At 64.0% G+C, this 22779-nt stretch overlaps 1 protein-coding gene across 1 annotated transcript; it reads right to left on the bottom strand.

Moving 5' to 3' along the window:
• Positions 1 to 1909: 1909 nt before the first annotated feature.
• Positions 1910 to 20690, bottom strand: Klhl26 (kelch like family member 26). The gene is made up of 3 exons (XM_042671224.1): positions 20600 to 20690; positions 5066 to 5248; positions 1910 to 4136 (listed from the first exon to the last, which is right to left on the bottom strand). Exons 1-3 carry the CDS (start codon positions 20680 to 20682, stop codon positions 2555 to 2557), a joined length of 1848 nt encoding a protein of 615 aa, XP_042527158.1. The 5' UTR covers positions 20683 to 20690; the 3' UTR covers positions 1910 to 2554.
• Positions 20691 to 22779: the final 2089 nt, after the last annotated feature.

Genomic DNA, 22779 nt, shown 5'->3' with positions numbered 1-22779 from the left:
GGGTGGTGGTACTGCAGCAGGCGTAGAAAGGTTAAGTGTGAAGAGCCCTCGGGCTGGCATCCCCTTCCACACAAATGCTCCTGACTGCCAAGCAAACCAAAGCGCGCGTCGCTCCGTTCCCTAGCTCTTCCTTATAAGGGATCTCAGGCTATTTGGGGTACCTCCCGGCAGAGGGGTGAGCCTGGGCCACTGGGGCAGAGAGGAAGACCCAGGACGGCACTTTGGTTCTAAACCAGGGCCAGCCAAGGGCGGAGGGACCCGCGGAGACCCATAATGCACGCATGCAGGCTGGGGTCTAGCCAGGCACCCCAGTGAAAAAACGCAGACCCTGGCCTCCCGCCCAGGCTTGCTGGGGGATCGGGCAAGGCGCGGCGCACAGGGGAGGGCGCTGGAGGCTGGCGCGGGCAGCTGGACGCCAGGGGCCAGCCACCCCAGGAAGCAGCAACCGAGTCACCAGTTCCAAGGGACGTCCGCCCAGGACCCGCCCAGCCTGCAGCGTGACGCCCCCCTCCCCCCAGGACCTTTCTCGCTCGCTTTCGTTTTGTGTGGGGTATGAACTCACGGTTATATGCTAGGTGCTCTACCATTTGAGCCACACCTCCAGCTCTTTTGCCTTCCTTTCAGAAAGCCTGTTCTACTATCTGCCTGGACCGTGAAGCACCATGCCCAGCTCCTGGTGGACGTGGGGTCGGCCTGACCGCATTCCCTGGGCTGGGCTGGAATCACGATGCCCCTGGTCTCAGCCTTTGATTTGAGGAAGACCAGGGTGTGCAGCACGGGATGGCCTCAGCCCCCCAATCCTGATCCGAGGCTTGAGGAGCCAACCGCTGTTAGCACCCACTTAGTTTTCTGCCGGCAGGCCGGCAGTGCAGAGCGAGGTGGCCTGCGGACGGGGTGGGTGCTGGGCTCAGTGACGGGGCGGGCCCAGCTGCTGGAGTGCTGGCTCCCAGCACCCAGGCGCCTGGCCGCGGTGATGGGGGAGCCCGAGGACCTCACATTTGTCCCTGAATACCCAACCCATGGCATGGGGAGCCTCTGTGGGGGTGCAGGGCCGGGACATGGGTGGGCCTTGCTCCCCATGGTGGGAAGCAGTGGGGGCCGTTCAGCCCAGCCAGGCCCAGGACCCTTGCCCGGGACTGAAACACTGCTGGGTCAGGAGCTGCTGGGGTTGGGGATAGGGCCGGCCGGGCTCAGGTGAGGGGTGTTCGGGGTGTCCCCAGCTCCGGAGCCCTCCACAGCTGGGCCCAGGTGTGGGGCGGGCTGGACGGGGCACCATCCACACCATGGGCCTGGAGGTTTGAGCCGTGCACGCTGTGCGCGCGCACAGGTGGGCCGGGGATGTGCGCATGCCCGCTGGCCTGCCGGCCAAGGCCATGCAGCAGGCCGTGAGCCAGTTCCTGCTAAATTAGAAACAGCTTTCCCCAGTTTCGCATTTACAGTGCAAAAAAATCATTTTCCTCCCTTCCGGGGCTGGGGTGGGGGCGCAGGAGGGGCTGGGCCCCAGAGAACATTCCAGCATCAGGGCTGGCCGCCCTCCCCGCACCCCTGCCAGCTCGCTGGGGACAAGATGTTCCGAGGTGTGAGCTGACGGCCGCGCCCTGGCCGGCCAGGTGGGGGGGCCAGGCTCTGAGCGCGGGCAGCGGCCTGCAGAACCCGGTGGCCACACGGGTGGCAGGGCTCCAGGCACTGCACCCCAGGGCTGGGGTCTGAGCAGGAAAAGGCAAAGCCCAGACTAATGGTGGACTTGTGCATGCGCGCGCACGCGCGCACACACACAGCCAGCAGGCCCCAGGCAGTGCCCCCTTGAGGCTGAGGGCCGGCAGGCCCACGCAGACGCTGACCACCCTGGCTGGTGCCCCGGCCTGCATATCCATGTCACATCTTTATTCAGGAGAGGGGCGGGGCGGGGGTAGGGTCACCGGGCAGCAGACGGAGCACGGACGCTGCCTCTGTGGTATGCTTGCAGTGCAGGAGACACTCGGTCCCCAAAAGGACAAATGTCACTTAGAAGACAAAGAGAGTCCTGTGGGCTTGCTCCAGAAAGAAAAAGGACAAGAAAATGAGGCTGAGGCTGCGGCAGCAAAACAAATAGGGCCCAAAGCCCTGCGCAGCCCACGGGGGTGCTGGGAGGGGGGCTCATGCGGAGAGCGGGGTCCAGGTGGGGCTGCGTGGTGGTAATCCCGGCCCGGGCCTGCAGGAGGTGTCCGGGCATCCATGCTCAGCGGGCGGCAGACCCTGGGAGCAGCGGGAGGAGGGGAGGGGTGGGTGCAGAGCGGGGGCCCGGGACGGGGCTGTGAGCAGAGGGGGATCAGGCCCCTGGGGTCACGGAGGATGGCGGTGCACCCCACTCTGGGCGCAGTGTGACGGGGTCCTGCCTGAGTGTCGGGCAGGGCCGGTGGGGTGGGGTAGCGAGCATTCAGGACGGCCCGTGGCCCCGTGTCCTGAGCTGGGGGCCTGCTGCCGGGCCGGGCCGGGCCGCGCCCCCGGCTGCAGCAGTCTGCAGGGCCGGGCCTGGGGAGCGGTGTCATGAGGACTGGCCCGGCCCGGCCCGGGGCTACCTCCTGGTCCCGGCCCGGGGCAGCAGGACAGGGGCACAGGCAATGCCCGCGAAGGACTCTGGGAAGTGCAGGTCTCGCTCCCACTCGTCCGTTTCCGTGTTGTACACCTGCACCACGCCCGTCACGTTGTTGAGGCGCCAGTTGTAGCCCCCCACGATGTAGATCTTCCGGTCCAGCAGGCAGCAGCCAGCCTCCGACTGGCCGGCCCGCATGGGCGCCACGCTGGTCCACTGGTCGGCCTCGGGCACGTAGTACTCCACGGCCAGCACGTCGAAGCAGCGGTCCACGTGGTCCATGCGGCCGCCCAGGGCGTAGATGCGGCCGCCGGCGCCCACCATGGCATGCAGCACGCGGGGCTCGCTCATGGGGGCCCGGAACTCCCACTGGTCGGCCGTGGGGTCGTAGCAGTGCAGGGCTTTCTTGTCCTCAACCGACACACCGTAGCCCCCCGAGATGTACAGGCGGCCCCCCGAGGCGGCGCCCGCGTGGCCCCAGGTGCGGCGCTTCAGGGAGCAGGCGTAGTCCCAGGCGTCCCGCCGGGGGCAGTAGCGCTCCACGGACGCCAGGCTGCCTGCGCGGTTGCGGCCGCCCGTGGCGTATACCAGGCCGCCCAGCACGGTCAGCTGGAACTGGATGCGGCTCTCCTGCATGGCCTGCAGCCGCAGCCAGCGGTTCCGGTGCGGGTCGTAGCGGTAGCACGCGTCCACCGCGCCCTCCCCGCTGCGGTACTGCAGCTGCTGGCCGCCGGCCACGTACACGAAGTTGTCAAGCACGGCCACGCACGAGTGGCTGCAGCCCACCTCCATCTCGGTGAGCTCGCGGAAGTGCCGGGCGCCCGGCTCGGGGAGCTGGAACACCTTGCTGCTGACGGCACGGTCGCTGTCGGTGTAGGGCGTGCCGCCGAAGGCCACCAGCGAGGGCGCGTCGCAGCGCAGGGCCGTGCGGGGAGACTGCAGCTCGTGCTGGCGCAGCGGCAGCACCTGGTAGCTGAAGGCCTCCAGCAGGTACTGGCGGCACAGCACGTCCTCCAGCATGACGTCCAGCGTCTGCACGCTGTCCACCAGCTCGGCCGGCTGCATCAGCGGGAAGCGGATGTGGCACAGCACGTGGCTGGCGCGCGGCCGCCGCGCGGGGTCGTGCTCCAGCCAGCGCACGGCCGCGTGGAACAGGTCGATCTCCGCGCAGCTCTGCAGCCGGTTGCTCTGCAGGAAGAAGACCAGGCGCTCCAGCGGCAGACGCAGGAAGTCGTCCTCGGCAGCGATCTGCAGGAAGTGGCGGAAGGTGAAGGTGTCCACCGAGGCCCGCAGTGAGGCCAGGCTGAAGGCCGTGGCCATCTGGCCGATGAGCAGGCAGGTCTCCACGCTCATGGCGGCCTTCAGGAAGTCCTCACACAGCTCCACCACGGGCAGCACCTGCAGGAACACGGCGGCCCCGAGCACGTCCTGCACGCACTCCAGGTCCAGTGTCACCTCGGCGCTGTAGGCAAAGTCGATGACGTGCCGCAGCCCCCGGGCTGTCACACCCTGCAGCTCCACCACATCCTGGCTGGCCTCCCGCATGCCGCCCGTGAACATGGCCCTGCGTGGGAAACACGGGGGGTTCGCAGGAGGCAGGGCACCCCCACGGTCCCCAGGGCGGCCGGTCCCGCCGGTCCCCAGGGGCCCCTGGTTCTGATGGGGAGAGAAGGGGCCGGGGTGAGTAGCAGCCTTGCCTTTTAAGGCTTCGAGCCTGCAGGGCCAGCACGGGGTGCGGTGAAGGAGCTCTGCAGCTGGGCTGCCTCCCACCCCCACCCCAAGTCCAGAACAAAAATAGCAGCGGCGCCCCAGCTGGCAGGGCCGCTGCTCTCCGCGCTCACAGGGTGCCGGATGGCCCCTCGGTGGGGCAGCCTGCCGGGAGGGAAGGGAGTGGCCTCTGCCTACCCAGCCCTGCTGAAGGCCCTCACCTCTGGCCCAGCTGGTGATGGCTGTGTTCTCAGGGGTGGGCCATGTTGGGCACCCCCCCCCCCGACCCACACGGATAAGGGGGCTGCATGCCCAATCAGCAGAGCACGGGGTCCCCGGGGCTCGGGAACACCAGGGCCACTCTGCCACTGCGGCAAGGGGCTCCCGCCGCCGTGCCGTGTGGGACACACCTGTCCAGCACCAGGCACACACAGGTGTCAGACTTCAAGGTGGAAGACGGGTGGCAGCCGCACCCACCAACACCCACCACCGGAGCACGCTGGCCCCCCACTCCCAGCAGCCACGGCCCTGCCTCACCGCTGCCCAAGGCGGCAGGATGTCTGCAGGGGGACTGCACTCTGCCCTAGGGAGGCAAAGGCAGGAGGCTCTGGAGCTCAAGGCTAGCCTAGGTAGGATCCAGTCTCACATGGTAAAAATAACAAGCTAATCCCTGCAATTCAGGAGGCCGAGGTCTGAGGATCACAGTTCAGATCCAGCTCGGGAGGACAAAGTCCTGAGGTTCTTCCTGCAGGGCCAGCGAAGGCCCCAGCCCGGCCCAGGGCTCACCGGAAGTAGTCGCTGCAGGCCGCCAGCACCACCTTGTGCGCGTGGAAGGCCTCTCTGTTGATGGTGAGCACGATGTCCAGGAGCTGGCCCTGTGCCCGCAGTGCGGCCAGGCCCTGCAGGAGGCTGGCACTGTGACCTGGCGCCGAGAACGTGCGCTTCAGGATCCCGTTCTTATCTGCCAGGCTGCAAAACAGCAGACAGGAGAGCGTGAGGGCCAGGCGGCAGGCTTCGCCCACGCCAGTTGACGCTGCTTGGAAGCACCCCACAACAGGGTGTCGCCGGCTAGTGCAGAGTGCAGCCTGCAGGGCACCCGGCCCTGGGTCCCAGCACTGAGAGCAAGCCAAGGCCCGAGGCTGCCTGAACATCAATGCGGGCAGTGAGGACGCGGCCCAGGCTGCCTGGGTTTGGGGGACCTGAGCAGACCCTCCCCCAGAGCAGGGGCGCACAGCCCACAGGCCCCGGCAGCGCAGCGCAGCACACGCGCTCTCTCCCAGGCCCGAGCCTCGTCCTCCCATTCCTGGGACCAGTGCCTGCCTGCAGAGAGGGCCAAGAATGCAGTTCCGACAGCCGGCAGCCATGCCCGCTGCGGTGCATGCTGGGAGCCTGGCCTGGGCCAGAGCAAAGCCTGGCCCCCCCCCCCCACACACACTGAGGGTATGGGGAGGGGTCCCCCTGCCACCCAGGAAGTCGAGGTTTGAGAGTCACAATCAAAACAGGAACAGGGAAGAGGCCCAGGCAGACCCCAGATGATGCCGGGGTCCCGGTGCAGGGAGCGTGGAGATGTGTCACAGTGCAGCTACCAGCCGCTCCCCTCCAACCTGCCCGCTTCTCGGGGACCCGCAGCCCGTGGCCCAGCAACGCCGGGTCTTCTCCGCTAAAGGCCACACTTGGGGCGCTGCGGCTGCGAGGCCACCTGGGCTCTGGCGCCGGTCCTGGCCAGGCCTGGCTGGCCGCGTCTTCCTCGGTGGCTTGCGGGGTCCTGGGGGCTGTGTGGCCACTCACCCCTCAGCCCGGGTGCCCATCTGCATGTTCACGGGCAATGACTCCCTGCCGGGGTGTCACCGCTCCGTGGGTCAGGGGTGCACAGCACCTGCCCCCCATAAAGGGCATCAAGCAGCGAGCGCTCACCCGACAGCCCACAGCCAGCCGTGAGGTGCTGGTGAGAGGAAGGAGCGGGAGGGAGCCGAGCCGAGCTGCCACTCCTGGCACAGTGGGCTGTGCACCAGGCGCACCCACGCCGCACCCAGGCAGCCGGGCGCGAGGAGTGGCGGGCACTTGTCAGCAGTGGCCTGTGGGGGTGGTAGGCATGTGGCAGCGGTGGCCTGTAGGAGCGGTGCGTGCGTGGGGGCCGTGGGCCGCGGTGAGGACCCAGTGGCGCCCGTGTCAGCAGGCCGCGTCCCAGCGTGGGCCTGTGCCCGCCACCCCCCACAGCATGAGAGCAAGCGCAGGCCCTGTGTGGTGGAGCGGGGGCTGCAGCCGCTGGGGGTCCAGCAGGCTGTCTCGGGCCCAGCCAGCTCTGGTCAGCCACTCCCCCTCCCCCTCCATGGGCTGCAACGCTAGGGCCCAATGCCAGCCCTGCCCGGGGGTCGAGAACAGGGTCCTGTGCTTCCTGTGGGGACAATGGTCTCCGGGATGCCAGTCCCCTCTCCCAGAAGACGGCCTGCCGGGGCTGCAGGGAGGAGGAGGCAGCTCGGCCCTTCCTCGCCTCCCTGGCACAGGGTGACACCCGCGAACCCACCAGGCCATACCAGGCTGAGGCCCTTCGGGCACCCGAAGCGGGTGGGTGGGCGGCAGGCCGGTGACTAAGGCTCCTGGGAGGAGGGCGGGTAGAAGGGCCCATTACTCAGACGGGCCCAGACCGGGGGCGGCCCCACGGCGGGCCAGGCCCGAGCGAGGCTCCAGACGGCCACTCGAGTCACGGTCAGCACATGTGAGTCATCGGGGCCCGTGCGTCAGTAGCTGGGTCAGTGGCTCCGGGGGCCGCTCGGCCGCCCCAGCCTGGCCGGCGCTGGCCTCCACGGGGCCACTCGCCCTGTCTTAGACCTGGCCGGGGCTGGCCAGTCTCCCGAGCCCCCGATGCCCTCTCCCAGCACTGCCACGGGGCAGCCTGCACCAGGCGCGTGCTGGCCACGAGGTGGGGAAGCGTGGGCCTCCTGTCGGGCCCAGCTCGTGGAGGCAGGAGCAAGCGGTGGGCCACAGAGTCCGGGGCGAGGGGCACACCTGCCCCCGTGGCCCAGGCCCCCCGGACCCTGCCCGGTCCCAGGGTCCAGCCCAACAGAGGCCCGACGCCCAGAGCCATCTTCACGCTCAACAGCCAAGAAGAAAAAACACAGCATGAGGGATTTCACGGGAGCATTTTTTTGGGGTTCTGTAACCCCACCCCCCCAATGGTGCCCCAGGTCCACTCCTCCAGCTCAGCCCCCACTGCCAGAGCCACGTCCGCTTTTATTGCCCTGTGCTCCAGCACGGGGTGCGGCCGCTGGCTGGCTGGCACCCCAGCACGAGAGGCTGCTGCACGGGGGTCGGCCGAGGGGCTCCACCCAGACGGTCTCCCGCCCCGCGCCCCTCGCCCTCCCCCCCCCAGCCTTGTCTGAGGCCTGAGAGAGGGCCTGGAGAGGAGCCTGGAGAACTGATGGGGAGGAGACGGGCCCTGGTGGGGGCGTGGGGACAGGCCCTAGAGAAAGCGGGGCTCAGCTCAGGCTCCCACCGGGGGTCTCTGGAGGCCGGCCTGTGGCTAGCAGGAGCCCCCGGGACGGCCGCCGCTGGGGAGGCCGCCTTCCAGCTGGGGAAGGGGGGGCTCCCCCACCCCGCTGCTGTAGTGGCCAGCCTGACCCTCCAGGGCGGGAGCGCAGGGCACAGGTGTGGGGGCCAGCCTCCAGCCCGCTTGCCCCCCCCAGCTGTTGCCATGGCGACTTGGCACCACAGCGTTTCACAGCTCTGGCCCTGCTCCGGCCTGGCGTCGGCAGGCTCTCCGGGGACACCCCACGCATTCCCCCCCACCCCAGTGGGCCTCCCGGGGGGCCTCCAAGGCAGCTGCGGGATGTGAGAGTTGGTGGCCTGGGTCTGGCAAAGGCCCTTCCAGCATGTTCCTGCAAGCCAAGACCCCAGGGGGTCCTGACAGAGCTGGGGAGGGCCGGAGCCCAGGGGAGGGAAGGGGGTACAGCAGACATGGGCCCTGTGGTCCTGGGCAGGGGAGCCAGGCCCTCCTGGACCCCAGGCAGGGCCCCCGGTCCTCGGCCAGAGTGAGGCCTCGTCTGTGGGGCCGGGCGGGCAGGTCTGTGTGTGGCCAGGGGCGGATGGGGCCGGCGGCCGCCCATCCTCCCGACCTGTGCACAGGGCAGAGCTCCTCCCCGAGTGGCAGGATGCAGGGTGCTACGTGGAGCCCCCCCACAGAGCCAGGCAGCTCAGGTGCAGATGCGGGAGGGTGGAGGGGCAGCGTCAGCCCCAAGGCACCGGGGCAGGGAGGTGCCCTGAGGAGCCATGGCCCAGGAAAGGGGGATGAGAAGAGGCCCGTGACTCCTCGGGGGTCCCGACTCCCCTGCCGATGCTAGGAGACAAGAGGGCCTGTGCCCCAAGCCCCGGCCTGAGCCCACGGCAGCCCCTTCTGGAGCCCTGGCCGATGCAGCAAGCTCACCTCAACACTGAACAACTCAGGACCAGCCCCGCACGCACCATCACAGACTTCTGGGTCCTGGTTTGGAGGCACAGAGAGGTACAGGCCTCCACCCCATCCCACCCCGAGACCACGACCCTCAGCCTCAAGCCCCTGCACTGGAGACGGAGGTGTGGAGGGCCGAGCCCACTCCTGACTGGCACGCCACAGGATGGGTAGAGCAAAAAAAGCAAAACCGTCGCCTGAGCCTAAAGCAAGGGCCGCGGCCGGGTCACAGGCCAGGTCGCTGCTGCTGCTGCCGCCCCGCCCGGCCCCGCCCGGCCCCGCCCGGCCCCGGCCCCGCCCTGCCCCGCCCCGCCCGGCCCCCGCCCTGCCCCGCCCCGGCCCCGCCCCGCCCCGCCCCCACCGCTGCCCCGCCCCGCCCGGCCCCGCCCCCCGCCCGGCCCCGGCCCCGCCCCGCCCCCACCGCTGCCCCGCCCCGGCCCCGCCCCCACCGCTGCCCCGCCCCGCCCCCACCGCTGCCCCGCCCCGGCCCCGCCGCTGCCCCGCCCGGCCCCGCCCCGGCCCGGCCGCTGCCCCGCCCCGCCCCCACCGCTGCCCCGCCCGGCCCCGCCCCGGCCCCGCCCCCGCCCCTGCCCCGCCGCTGCCCCGCCCCCCCGCCGCTGCCCCGCCCCCGCCCCGCCGCCGCCCCGCCCCGCCGCTGCCCCGCCCCGCCCCCGCCGCTGCCCCGCCCCGCCCCCACCGCTGCCCCGCCCCGCCCCGCCCCCCGCCGCTGCCCCGCCCCGCCCCGCCCCCCGCCGCTGCCCCGCCCCCGCCGCTGCCCCGCCCCCGCCGCTGCCCCGCCCCGCCCCGCCCCCGCCGCTGCCCCGCCCCCGCCCCGCCCCGCCCCCGCCCCCCCCCGCCGCTGCCCCGCCCCCGCCGCTGCCCCGCCCCCGCCCCGCCCCGCCCCGCCCCGCCCCGCCCCGCCCCGCCCCGCCCGGCTGCCTTCTCCATCCTCATCATCTGCGTCCAGCCTTCTTCCCAAGGCTGAAGTGGGAGCCCAAGTATCAGGCAGAGACTCTGCTTGCTGCCATTTCCTGATGGCAAGAGCCCAGCCTGGACAGAGGGGCTGGCTGGCTGGTGGCTGGGTAGATGGACATATGGGCAGGTGGAAGGGTGGACGGTGGATGGACGGGCATGTGGGTGGGTGGATGAGTGGGGTATGTAGGTGATGGGTGGAGGGCATGGACGGGTGAGCAGATGGGTGGGTGGAGGTGTCTGGGCATAGGGATAGGTGGCAGGGGGTGGGTGGGAGGGCAGGTGGGCAAGGGCACGGGTAGGTGGCCACTGCAGCTGGCACCACCAGGCTGGGCCAGCTCCTGTCCCAGCTGTCTGTCCCTCCAAGTGGTCCCTGGCCACATCCCTGTGTGTCATCCTGGGACTGTCAGCAGCTCTGGGCGTGGCCTGGTGGAGTCTTTCTGCCCCCGGCCTTCCCACGCCACTCCCAGCTCCATCTGCAAGGCCTGGGCCCCTCCACCCTAGGCCTGCTCTGTAGGCTGGCTGGAATGAGGGGTCCGAAGGAGGCCCCACTCACGTGCTCTCCCCTGGCTTGCGCTAGGTCCCACGCAGCCCGGCCCCCAGCAGGGCTCTGGGCTGGCCCAGCCAGGCCACCCATCTCCCCACAGATGGGCAGGTGCCAGAGCAGTCCCAGCCCCTCGGGGCACGGTCTCACCCTTGCCTTGCCTAGCCGGGTGGCTCGAAGCCCCAGAGGGGGACGGCCGCCAGGCACCAGGGGTGTAGCCCACGTGCAGCTCTGGCAGAGGCTGAGTCCTCCAAGCTCAGCAACACGGCCAACGCCACAAGCAGCCTGTGACAAATGTCTTCTCTCAGGGGAGCTAAATCCCTGGTCTGCAGTCTTGGGACCCAGGCCTTCCTCAGGGAGCTCCTGTGGCCCCACACCGGGGCTCACCCGGGGCTGGGGGCTTGCCTCCCACGCGGCCAGGTGCTGGGGCGCAGAGTTGGGCTAGGAGGGCTCGCCAGCCCTGAGCCCTGGGTTCCTACAGTGGGACACCCCCTGGACTGTCTCACGTGACCTTGAAGGGTTTTGTTTCCTGGGTTGTATGGCCCAGGCTGGTCCTGAACTCACAATCCTCCTACCCCAGCCTCTGGAAAGATGGAGGGTCAGACAGGCCCCCCACGCCTGCGCCCTTGAGCCTGAGGGCTGGGGACAGGAGGCCTAGCAGAGGAGAGAGGATGCAGGGAGGGGTGAGGCCCACCTGCCCGTGAGGAGCTGTCAGGGCTGCCTCTCCGCACCACTGGGGCAGAGGCGGGAGCGACGCCGTGACGGCTGACCGCCCTGACAGAGGACGGCCGTGTGGACCGCACAGGAGCTGTGGGCCAGGAGCAGGCTAGAGGCGGGGCAGGGCGCAGCCAGGGCAGGCTCCCTGGGTGCCTGTCACCTGGAAGGGCCACGCTTCCGCCCTGCGCTGCCAGACCCCAGAGAGCCGAGAGCCAAGCTTCCCGGATCTCCAGCCCCAACTTCCCGCCCATGCGATTTCACCGCTATGGTGTCAGAAAACAGCCGGGGTCCCGGGCTTTACAAAGCCCTCAGGTCCAGCCCTGCATAGCAGCGCAAGTTCAGATCCAGATCCGCAAGCCCGGCCTGGCCTGCCGGCAGGAAGATGGAAACTCCCTGCGTGGCCTGGGCGTGCGGTGGGGGAGGGCGGGCCGGCTGCACACCACGCTGCTGTGCAGTGGGAACTGAGACCACTCGGGAGGGGGGAGAGGCAGGGAGGGGGGCGGGGAGGGAGGCAGGGGCTGGGGTTAACAAGGGTTAAGAGAGCTGGGCGCACAGCTGTGCTCCGGCTACCAGAGGAGGGGCCCTGGCCCGCACTCCCGTCAGGCGGCTGCGTGAGCTTGGGCTGTGTGGGGACAGTGGGGCTGTCCGTGTGCCCTGCTCCTGAAGACGAGGGGGGGCCCATGGCCGGCTTGGCGGGGGGGGGGGGGCCACCCCTGCTGCTGCGGATGCTGGGAAGACACACCCTCCACAGAGGGAGCCGGGAGGACAGAGTGAGGGACCCGGGACACAGAGGGAGCTGGGAAGGGGGAGGGACACGGGACAGAGGGGGCTGGGAAGGGGGAGGGACACGGGACAGAGGGGGCTGGGAAGGGGGAGGGACACGGGACAGAGGGGGCTGGGAAGGGGGAGGGACACGGGACAGAGGGGGCTGGGAAGGGGGAGGGACACGGGACAGAGGGGGCTGGGAAGGGGGAGGGACACGGGACAGAGGGGGCTGGGAAGGGGGTCGGAGCAGCACCGGCAGGGACAGCCCATAGGGACAGTGGGTGGCGCATTGTGTACCTCCTCTCCAGCTCCTGGCAGATGTTGGGCATGGGGACAGGTAACCTAAAAGTCTAGGCTGGTCCTGAGGGCTGGGGAGTGAACAGGAGGTATTAGTGGGGTGTGGGGGGCAGGCTCTGCCTGGCCTCAGGCCGGCAGTGAGGGCTGCCTGCGCGTGGGGGGCTGAGCCGCGGCCTCCAGGCCCTGCGCCCTCTGTCTTTGCACACACAGCACTAGGGTCAGGGGTCAGGCCCACGGCGGGTGCAGAGCACGCACAGGAGGAGTGGCCGGTAGGTGGTGACCTGTGGGGAGCAAGGGAAGCGTGGAGGGGCCCGGCCCGGGAGCAGGGGGCCCGCGTCCGGGACGCCCCCAGCCTGCCCCAAGACGCACGCCGCACTACCGCTGATCAGCACCAGCCTCTCCGACCTCGCCTCGTCCTCCCCCTGGCCCCCCGCCGGACACGGGGCGGGCTTGGCACTGCCCGCCACAGGCCACAACCTCCCGTGATGGCCACCGTTAGATCAGGACCCACCCGGAGGGCCCCGTGGAGTCACTGCACCCCCGTGGCGGGGGGGGGGGGGGGCAGACGGGGGTGGAACAAGCGCCTTTTGTCTGGCTGGCGGCGTCCGTGAGATGGGAGTCCGCCCCGTCTACCAGGCGGCGGCTCTGCTGGCCCCGGGAGATGGGAGGGCGGATGTGCTGGCTCCGGCGCCAACGCAGAGGCGCTGGAACAAACAAGTTACATAAGGGGGGCTGGGGGCCGCGGCCAGGTCCCCCACGGGTCACCAAGGCAGGTGGGGACGGGGCAGGGACAGCCCCCACCCCACAGCACGTTTCCTGGCCCCCTGCCCTTCTGAGCCTCCCACCCCCAGGCCCAGAGGCAGAGCGGGCCAGGCACGAGGCTGCTCCACACGTGGGGGTGGCGCCGCTCTCCTTTCCGGCACACGCAGCTTGCGCCTGCGGGTGGGCGGCCCCGGGGACACACGCACCGTGGCCTGGAGGCCGCCGCTCCCCGGGACCTGCCCTGTCCCCGGCCACCAAAGCCACACAAGGCCTCTAGCAACGCCAGCGCCCCGGTCTGGGCCTCCAGAATTAACCACCTCTCTTCACAGGGGGCCCAGCTCCGGGGTGCCTTCCTTCGTGGGTCTGGTTTTCAGGGCTGGAGGCTGAGCCGGGGCCGCCCCCGGCAGGTCCCTTAGCAACCGAAGCACCCTGGTCATCCGTTGAGGACAGCACGTGTGAATATGGAGTACTATTTGGCCATGAAAAGGGGCGAGTCAGGCAGAGAGCCCTGGACACCAGTGAGGAGCTGAGGCCCAGGCGTCCCGTGGCACGACCCGCTGACAGCAAACGTCCCAGACGGAAACGAGAGCAGGGCGGCCGGGGCCACAAAGAGAATGAGTGGGGAGCACTGGAGGCGGCGCCCGGGGGCCTCCTCGCACCGAGGACTTAATGTCCCCCTGCCATCATCTCCCCTGAGTGCGGGGTCCCAGGCGCCACCCACAGCGCTCAGCACACACAGCACGCAGCAATGGCCGCACTCCTGTCACGGTGTAAGTACACCCAGCCCTGCACCTGACACAGGTGCCAGCCGTGGTGGAAACAAGTCCTGATGGGCCAGCCCCTGAGCTCACGCCCCAGGGCCAGCGCCAGAACAGAAGAGAAAAAAAAAATAAGCCACCAGGCGGGAGAAGATGTTTTGCTAATGAGCTACCTAGTGAAGAGCTCTGATTTAGAATATATATATATGTATATGCACCCATACATACATATGCATAAGTACATACAATTGTATGCATATATGTGTATATAATTGTGTGTGTATGTATGCTGGGGCTTGAACTCAGGGTCTGGGAGATTTATCCCTTAGCTTTATCCCTCAGGGTGGTCCTTGAGCCACAGCTCCACTTCCAGCTTTTCTGCTGGTTAACTGGTGATGGAGCCCCGGACAGCAATCCTCAGGCTTCAGCCTCCAGAATAGGTAGGATTACCAGCATGCATGAGCTAAGAATAACTCACAGAACCACCACGCCCCGCGGCGCACATCCACGGTCCCGGCGCAGGAGGAAGCAGCCAGGAGAAGCCTTTGGTTATCTTTCAGATTGGGTCTCACACTCAGGCCCAGACTGGGCTGAGCAGAGCCTCACCTGCACACCTGTGATGGCAGCCACACACTGCGCTAGCTCTGGTCCTCTTTCCTTCCTTCTTGGCAGTACTGCAGTTTGAAACCAGAGCTTCACACTGACAAGGAACTGAGCCCTGACACAACCCCCACCCGTCCCCACCTCCTGAGCAGCTGGGATGGCTATTTAATAGCCCAGTCTACTCTTCAGTCTCCCAGGAGGGTACTTGTCCATCTAAAGACACACATCCGTTGTGGCCATGCCTGCAGCCCGGCAGTCAGGAGGCTGAGAGGCAGGCCAGCCTGGGCTGCACAGGAAGATTCCATCAAAAAAAAAAAAGCTCTCCTATCCAGATGTTCACAGCAATTGTGAAATCACCCCAGCCAGGGGATGCATAAGCAAACACTGCAGGACAGCTTGTTTATTTTCACTCAGCGAGGAAAAAGAAGAAACGGCTTGTGCAACAGGACGGACACGGGTCAAAACACTGGGCAGGGAAGGCAGGCAACACCAGAGAGCACCCCGGGGACGAGTCTTGGGTCTGAAGGTGTGCACAGAACAGAGACCAGCAGTTAGAACCCGTTACCACACAGCAAAACCAACCACATGTGGCGCAATATTGTTTATAGGAAGTTTCTAGAAGCCAAAAGCAGATCAGGGTATACTGGGGCTGGAGGCAGGCACTCTTGGGAAACTGGGGTAATAGAAGTGTTCTATTAAAAAAAAAATGAGCCGGGCGCTGGTGGCTCACGCCTGTAATCCTAGCTACTCAGGAGGCTGAGATCTGAGGATCTCGGTTCAAAGCCAGCCTGGGCAGGAGAGACCGTGAGACTACTATCTCCAATAAACCACCAGAAAAAAACGGAAGTGGCGCTGTAGCTCAAGTGGTAGAGCGCTCGCCTTGAGCTGAAGAGCTGAGGGACAGTGCCCAGGCCCAGAGTTCAAGCCCCATGACTGACAAAAAAAAAAAATGAGGGGCTGGGAAGGTGGCTCAGTGGTAGAGCGCTTGCCTTACATGCATGAGGTCCTGGGTTTGATTCCTCAGCACCACATAAGCAAAAAGAAAAAAGCCGGAAGTGGCGCTGTGGCTCAAGTGGTAGAGTGCTAGCCTTGAGCTAAAGAGCTGAGGGACAGCACCCAGGCCCACAGTTCAGGCCCCACGACCAGACTTAAAAATAAAATTTTTTAAAAAGGGCTCGGAATGTGGCTCAGTGGTAGAGTGCTTGCCTTGCATTCATGAGGCCCTGGGTTCGATTCCTCAGCACCACAGAAGCAGAAAAAACCGTTAGTGGCTAGTGCTGTGGCTCACGTGGAAGAGTGCTCCAGCCTTGAGATGAGCTGAGGGACAGCGCCCAGGCCCAGAGTCAGGCCCCACAACCAACAAACAAAACAAAACAACAGAAAAATTGGTTGGACCAGGTGCTGGTGGCTCACACCTGTCATCCTAGCTACTCAGGAGGCTGAGATCTGAGGATTGTGGTTTGAAGCCAACAGAAAAGTCTGTGAGACTCTGAGCACAAAAGCTCAGGGATAGCACTCAGGCTCTGAATTCAAACCCCAGGATGGACACCGACACACGGATGGACACACACGAATGGACACACTCTCTCTCTCTCTCTCACACACACACACACCGAGATTGGAGCCTGCTACATTTCATATACCAGCTATTCATGAGGCTAAAATCAAGGCTGAAACCCAGTAGGGGTCAGGCGCTGGTGGCTTACACCTGTCATCCAAGCTCCTCAGGAGGCTAGCATCAAGGATCACTGTTCAAAGCCAACCTGAGGAGGAAAAGTCCTTGACACTCTTATCTCCAATGAACCACCAGAAAACCGAAGTGGTGCTGTGGCTCAAGGGGTGGAGTGCTAGCTTGAGCTGAAGAGCTCAGGGACAGGGCCCGGCCCCGAGTTCAAGCCCCACGACTGACAAAAAAAGAAAGAAAGAAATTCAGTAGGAGCAGCAGTAGGAAAGTCCATGAGACCCTTCACTTAATCAGCCAGAAGAGGCCAGAAGTGGAGCTACAGCTCAAGTGGTGGAGTGCCAGCCTGAGCTGAACAGCTAAGGGACGGCGTCCAGGCCCAGGACTGAGGCACTGCTTAGCAGCAGAGAAACGGCTAGCCAGCACAAGCCTGAGGTTAAATCCCAAGTACGGCAGCAGAGCCCAAACACCCCAGCCACTGACAATAAAGAACAGAGGGTAGATAACGGGATGCGCTGGTAATGGTGTGTAGGAGGCCGCATAAACGCTGCTTTGCCGGGCCCTGGGAACAGGGCCCAAGGTTCCCCAGCCTAGTGAACGTCCATGAGACTTATCTCCAATCAACCACCTGTGACCGGGCTGTTCCCGCCGTAGGCCCTTTGCCAGCGCCTCCTTTGCCTGGTACGGAAGGCCAACGCCTGACTCTCAGGCTGTCCTCCTTCTCACTGTCCTAAAGCAAACAGCCTGAAACTCAGGAGCCCACCCGGCTCCTGTCCCAGTCCGCTAATAAAGTAACAACAGCCTCCAACTCTTCCAAGGACAAAGGCGGAGCTGGTGGTCAAGCGGCTACACCTGTGACCAGGCTGCGGCAACTGTGAGCCTCCCCCACGCAGCCCACAGCGGCACCCTGAGGACGGTGAGGAAGCAGACATGCTGTCTTCCCATGGCTGCGCTGTGAGAAATCTCTCTGCCGCCAGTCTATGGGGGTGAGGGGCCAGACCTGAATTGGAACTCCTGGACTTTGGGTCTGGGGGCTAAAACCCTGGTTTCACATGTACAACTCACTAACTATGGTAATACCAGCGTCCACAATCCCAATGCTCAGGAGGCAAAGCAGGAGGATCCATTGTTTGAAGCCAGCCCGGACAATGTGGGAAGCCCCAGTCTCATAAATGCCACAATAAGCCAGGCCGCTGCTGGCTTACACTTGTAACCCTAGCTACTCAGGAGGCTGAAATCTGAGGATTGCAGTTCGAAGCCAGCCAAGGCAGGAAAGCCCATGAGATTATTATTATTATTATTTTGGTCAGTCGTGGGGCTTGAACTCTAGGCCTAGGCACTATCCCTCAGCTCTTCAGCTCAAGGCGAGTGCTCTACCACTTGAACTACAGCACCACTTCCAGTTTTCTGGTGGTTTATTGGAGATAAAAGTCTTATGGACGGGCTGGGAAGGTGGCTCAGTGGTAGAGTGCTTGCCTTGCATGCATGAGGCCCTGGGTTCGATTCCTCAGCACCACATAAGCAGAAAAAGCTGGAAGTGGTGCTGTAGCTCAAGTGGTAGAGCACTAGCCTTGAGCTGAAGAGCTCAGGGACAGCGCCCAGGCCCAGAGTTCAGGCACCATGACTGGCAAAAAAAAAAAAGAAAAAGTCTTATGGACTTTCCTGCCCAGGCTGGCTTTGAACCCCGATCCTCAGATCTCAGCCTTTTGAATAGCTAGGATTACAGGCGTGCGCCACTGGTGCCCAGCTATGAGATTGTTATCTCCAGTTAACCACCAGAAAACCAAAGTAACTCTGTGGATCATAACTGGTAGATGGTAGCCTTAAGTGAAAGAGCTCAGGTTCAGTGCCCAGGCCCTGAGTTCAAGCCTCATGACTGACCAAACCAAACCAAACAAAAACCCTGGAAGTGAAAACTTGGCTTAAGTCATAAAGTGCTAGCCTAGAGCAAAAAAATCTCAGGCTCTTGAGTTCTAGCCCCAGGACCAGCTCAAAACAAAACAAAAGCAAAAGCAAAACCCTTAATGAAATGTCCAGTTAAAATGAGTGAACTGGGCTGGGAAGGTGGCTCAGTGGTAGAGTGCTTGCCTAGCATGCATGAGGCCCTGGGTTCGATTCCTCAGCACCACATAAGCAGAAAAAGCTGCAAGTGGTGCTGTGGCTCAAGTGGTAGAGCACTAGCCTTGAGCAAAAGAAGCTCAAGGACAGTGCACAGGCCCTGAGAAAATCCCCAGGACTGCCAAAAAAAAAAAAAAAAAGTGAACTATAAGGCATATAATTGCCAGGCACTGTCATTCTAGCTACTCAGGAGGCTAAGACCTGAGAATGGTGGTTCAAAACCAGCCCGGGCAGGAAAGTCCGTGAAACTCTTATCTCCAATAAACCACCAGAAAACCAGAAGTGGCGCTGTAGCTCAAACAGTAGAGCACTCGCCTTGAGCTGAAGAGCTGAAGGACAGCGCCCAGGCCCAGAGTTCAAGCCCCATGACTGACCAAATTTAAAAAAAAAAAAAAAAAGAGCCAGGGAATATGAAGAGAAGCTGTTATTCTGTGAGGGAAGAAAGCAGAGGTCTAACCGAGATCACAGAAACAGATGCCTGGGTTGGCTTCACACTAATTAACCGGCAAAAAACCCAGAAGTGGCGCTATGGCTAAGTGGGAGAGTGCCAGCCCTGAATGAAAAAGCCAAGCAAGAATGAACGTGAGGCTGTGAGTTCAAGCCAAAAAAAAGAAAAAAGCCACGGCCATGGATGTGGTTTGACAGTAGCATGCTTACCCATGCCTAGCACGCCTAAGGTACTGCACACGAAAAGGAAGAAGGCGGGCTGGAGTGCGGCTTCGTGGTCAGGCAAGTGCAAGGCCGGGGCAATAGATCACCAGAGGACAAAATACAAAAAAAGCCCCTCTGATGGGGCTGGGAAGGTGGCTCAGTGGTAGAGCGCTTGCCTTGCATGCATGAGGCCCTGGGTTCAATTCCTCAGCACCACATAAGGAAAAAGAAAAAAGCCGGACGTGGCGCCGTGGCTCAAGTGGTAGAGCGCTAGCCTTGAGCTGAAGAGCTGAGGGACAGCGCCCAGGCCCAGAGTTCAGGCCCCACAACCGGACCCCTCCCCCCCCCCAAAAAAGCCCCTCTGAGCCTCGGTGGCTCACACCTGACATCCTAGCTACTGGGAGGCTGAGACCTAAGGATCGCAGTTCAAAGCCAACCTAGACAGGAAAGTCCATGAGACTCTTATCTCCAATGCAGGAAACCAGAAGTGGAGCTGTGGCTCAAAGGGGTAGAGGAGCTGGGCGCTGGTGGGCTCACGCCTGTCATCCTAGCTACTCTGGAGACTGAGATTAGAGGATCGTGGTTCAAAGCCAGCCTGGGCAGGAAAGCCTGTGAGACTCTTAGCTCCAATAAACCACTGGGAAACCAGAAGTGGCGCTGTGGTTCAAGTGGTAGAGCTCTTGCCTTGAGCTGAGGGATAGCACCCAGGCCCAGAGTTCAAGTCCCACAACTGACAAAAAAGAAAAAAAAAGTGGTAGAGCAGAAACGCCCAGGCCTTGAGTTCAAGCTCCATGATCAACCAATCCCCCTCACCCCCAAAAAAAGAGCCCTGTCCCAGGTTACCAAATATTTTTTTTTGTCAGTCATGGGGTTTGAACTCTGGGCCTGAGCGCTGTCCCTAAGCTCTTCAGCTCAAGGTGAGCGCTCTACCACTTGAGCCACAGCGCCACTTCTGATCTTCTGGTGGTTCCTTGGAGATGAGAGTCTCATGACTTTCCTTGTCTGGGTTGACTTTGAACCTTCATCCTCAGATCTCAGCCTCCCAACTAGCTAGGATTACAGGCGTGAGCCACCGAGCTGCCTACTGCCTGTGCCTGGCCACTGAGCCCTGCCACCTTCAGCCCTGAATGTTGCCCAAGTCCTGTGATCTTTCTGCTGGCCAAGAGCTTTGCCCCACCCTCACTCCACCCCGAAGGGCTTTCAACCGCTCTGGTCATCTCGGTCATAGATGTTCCCAGCTCCCACACATCTGATAGTCAAGGTGCCAAACCGCATCCAAGGCCACTTCCTTGCCCTCACCCCCAAGCCAGCAACAGCTCAGAGCCCGCGAGGATCAGCGGCCTGGCACAGCCCACGACGTTGTGTGTGTATGTGTGCCAAGTTCAGCAATCATCCCCAGGCGCTTAGATTCTTGTCACCTGTAACTCTGCCCACTCAGGAGCAGGGGCCAGAAACTCTGGGCCAGCTGAGGGGTGGCAGGCTGTCCTTGGGCTGTGGTTCAGGGTCTGCATCAGGCTGGCTTTGCCCAACCAGGGAGAGAAAGAGAGGAAAGAGGCGATGCGTCCGGCCCGAGAACCCCGATCAATGCACAGAAACACCTAGTGTTTGGGCAAATTTGGGGGTGGGAGCAACACAGGTCACGAGCCGGTGGAGAAGAAAGCAAGCTGTCTGGTGAAGAGGAGGAGGGGGCGCCTTGCCTGGGGCACGCCAGCGTCCTTTAAGTCTGAGAAGAGGAGCCCCGGGAAGGGGCTCTCCCAGGTCTCCACATGCTGAGGCTCCCCGGGCCTCACCCCAGCGTCCCGGGGCCTCTGCGGCCCGCAGGCTCCCTCAGTCTCTCCTCTGCGGCCCCCTACCAGCCCCTGGGGTTCACCTGACCCCGCACACAGGACCTGGGGTGCTGGGGAGGAGGGCCGGGCGAGCCGGCCCGGGCCGCGGCGGGGGCTCAGTGCGGACACCTGCGGGATGCGGGGGCCCGCTGCCCCGCGGAGGCCGCGGCCTCAGGACTCACCTGTTCGGACGCTCGGAGCCCGGGCCCGCGCTGAAGGCCCCGCTGCCGCCGGAACCGCCGCCGCTACCGCCCGACTCCGCCATCTTCACGCCGCCGCCGCCGCCGCCGCCGCCGCTGCCGCGCGTCCGAGTGACGGGAGCCGTGCGCGCCCACCCCGGAGCAGGAGCCGTGGGCGGGGCCGCGCGAGGGGCGGGGCCGCGCGAGGGGCGGGGCCGCGCGAGGGGCGGGGCCCTTTCTGGGCGCGATGGGATGCAGAGTGCCATTGGATTTTCTAGACCTAGGGCGGGGCCAATGGTGATGAGCGTGGCCGAGACAAGAGGCGGGGCCAGTGTCCAGGCCGCCGGTTGGGGCCTTGGAGGGAGGTGGTCTGCATGCATAGGGCATGATGGGGGCGTGGCCTCAGGCTGTAGGCGTGGCCTAAAACAGGTGGGAAAGGCTGGGAGGTTGAGCCCGAGGGGCGGAGCCTCAGGGCAGGTGATGAAGGTCTGGGCCTGGGATGAAGGGAGGAGAGTGGAGGGATAGAGATGGGACAGAGAGCCAAGAACCAAGCTGGGTCTGTCTAAGGGGTGCCTGGGCCGGGGAGGGGCGTGGTCTGGCGAGCAGCAAAATGGGGATAAGGAGGGGTCCAAGTTTGGAGAGAAGGGGCGGTGCCTGGCCCAAGGTGGGCGGGGTCGGCAGGCAGGAGCATCTGAAGGCCATGTCTGCGGAGGGGCGGGGCCTTTGTGGGCGTGGTCTGTGCGGGGTCTCGGTGGTTGGGACCTGGCCGAGGCGGGGGTGGGGGGGCGAGCCTGGGGGGAGTCCCAGCGGGGCAGAGGTGGGCAGAAGGAAGAGGGTGTCCATCACCCACCCCCCTCCTGGTTTCTGGACCTCCATCGTCACCCCTAGACCCCCATGAGATCACCTGGCCATCTTCCACTCAAATCCCAATCCAGGCCCTAACCCCGCAACCCTGTGTGCACACCCCCTCTCCCCAAGTCCTGGGGTCAGGAACTCCAGCCTCCCAAACTGGACTCAAGCCCCTAGACTTCCTCTGTTTCCCTTTCTCTCTCTTCACCCACTGCTCTGGGAGTCCAAAGCCAGGCAGGCCTGTAGTATCCACTCCACCCATCGAAGGCCTAGAAGAATCCAGGCTGAGCTCCTTTATTCATCTTTATTCACCTTGATTTCCCATCTGTGGGAAAAGAGATCCGGGACACGGCAGATGCTCAGGCCTTGCATAAAATACCTAAGATGCAATGCTGCATATATCGACAGAGCTCCCACCTCCCGGGCACCTTCATCGGCCTATAACTGTTGAAGGCATGTGTGCATGAGCTGTTCTGGAACATTCTGCAGATACGCCCCTTAGGAACCCAAGGTCGGCGCCTCAATTCCAGATGAGCCAGATGGTGGAAGGCATGGCATCCACATGCCCGCACGCACGCACACACGTGCCCCTGGCAGCCACGCTCCACTGCATGCCAGACACAGACATGAGAACCAAGAACTTCCCTGGGCTGTACCCCAGAACCACAGTGTCCATCCTGTGGCACAGCAGTGAAGGGCAGAGATCCTGGGGTTCCCTAAGAGGAAGGAAGGAGAGGGAGGAAGAGACTGGGCAGAAAAGAGCCTGAACTTCACAGAAGCCTTCTGGAGTCAGCATGGAGATGGGAAGACATGGGTGGAGCCCAGTGGTAGAGCATTTGTCTGGCATGTGCGAGATCCTGGGTTCCATCCCCAGTGCTGCATTAAAGAAAGGGAGGGGGATAAGTCTGAGGGGAAGCCCTACCCCTGGCACCAACTGACTCTCCTGGCAGAGGCAAATTCTCATATAAGAGACATTAGGTACAAGCCGGGCGCCGGTGGCTCCTGCCTGTCATCCTAGCTAGTCAGGAGGCTGAGATCTGAGGATCGAGGTTCAAAGCCAGCCTGGGCAGGAAATTCTGGGCAGGAAATCTCCAATGAAGCAGAGGGGTGGCTCAAGGGGAACACCAGCCTTGAGCAAAAAACCCCCCTCAGGGACAATGCCCAGGCCCTGAGTTCAAACCCCAGTACTGACCCTTCAGAAAAGAAAAAAAAAAACCAATGGGCAGGGTTTAGCTAGAAGGCAGAACTCTGGGTGCTTGTGACGCAGTGGCTTGCAGAACAAGGAGTATTTTACAGGACAAGCCCAGTGTGGGCGTCAGGCCAGGCAAGACCAA

The sequence above is a fragment of the Dipodomys spectabilis genome, unplaced genomic scaffold (genome assembly GCF_019054845.1).
Source record: "Dipodomys spectabilis isolate Male_0828 unplaced genomic scaffold, ASM1905484v1 ptg000609l, whole genome shotgun sequence".
Classification (NCBI taxonomy): Eukaryota; Metazoa; Chordata; class Mammalia; order Rodentia; family Heteromyidae; genus Dipodomys; species Dipodomys spectabilis.
Note: the sequence above shows the minus strand (reverse complement) of the source record. Positions and strands in the feature narration are given on the sequence as shown.

What these genes read in the sequence shown, in the direction of transcription:
- Klhl26 (XM_042671224.1), bottom strand. Translation starts at nt 20,682, where the DNA reads ATGGCGGAGTCGGGCGGTAGCGGCGGCGGTTCCGGCGGCAGCGGGGCC. An exon ending in GGCTCCGAGCGTCCGAACAG is followed by an intron (nt 5,249 to 20,599) that starts GTGAGTCCTGAG and finishes GCTGTTTTGCAG; the next exon opens with CCTGGCAGATAAGAACGGGA. An exon ending in GCCTGCAGCGACTACTTCCG is followed by an intron (nt 4,137 to 5,065) that starts GTGAGCCCTGGG and finishes TTTCCCACGCAG; the next exon opens with GGCCATGTTCACGGGCGGCA.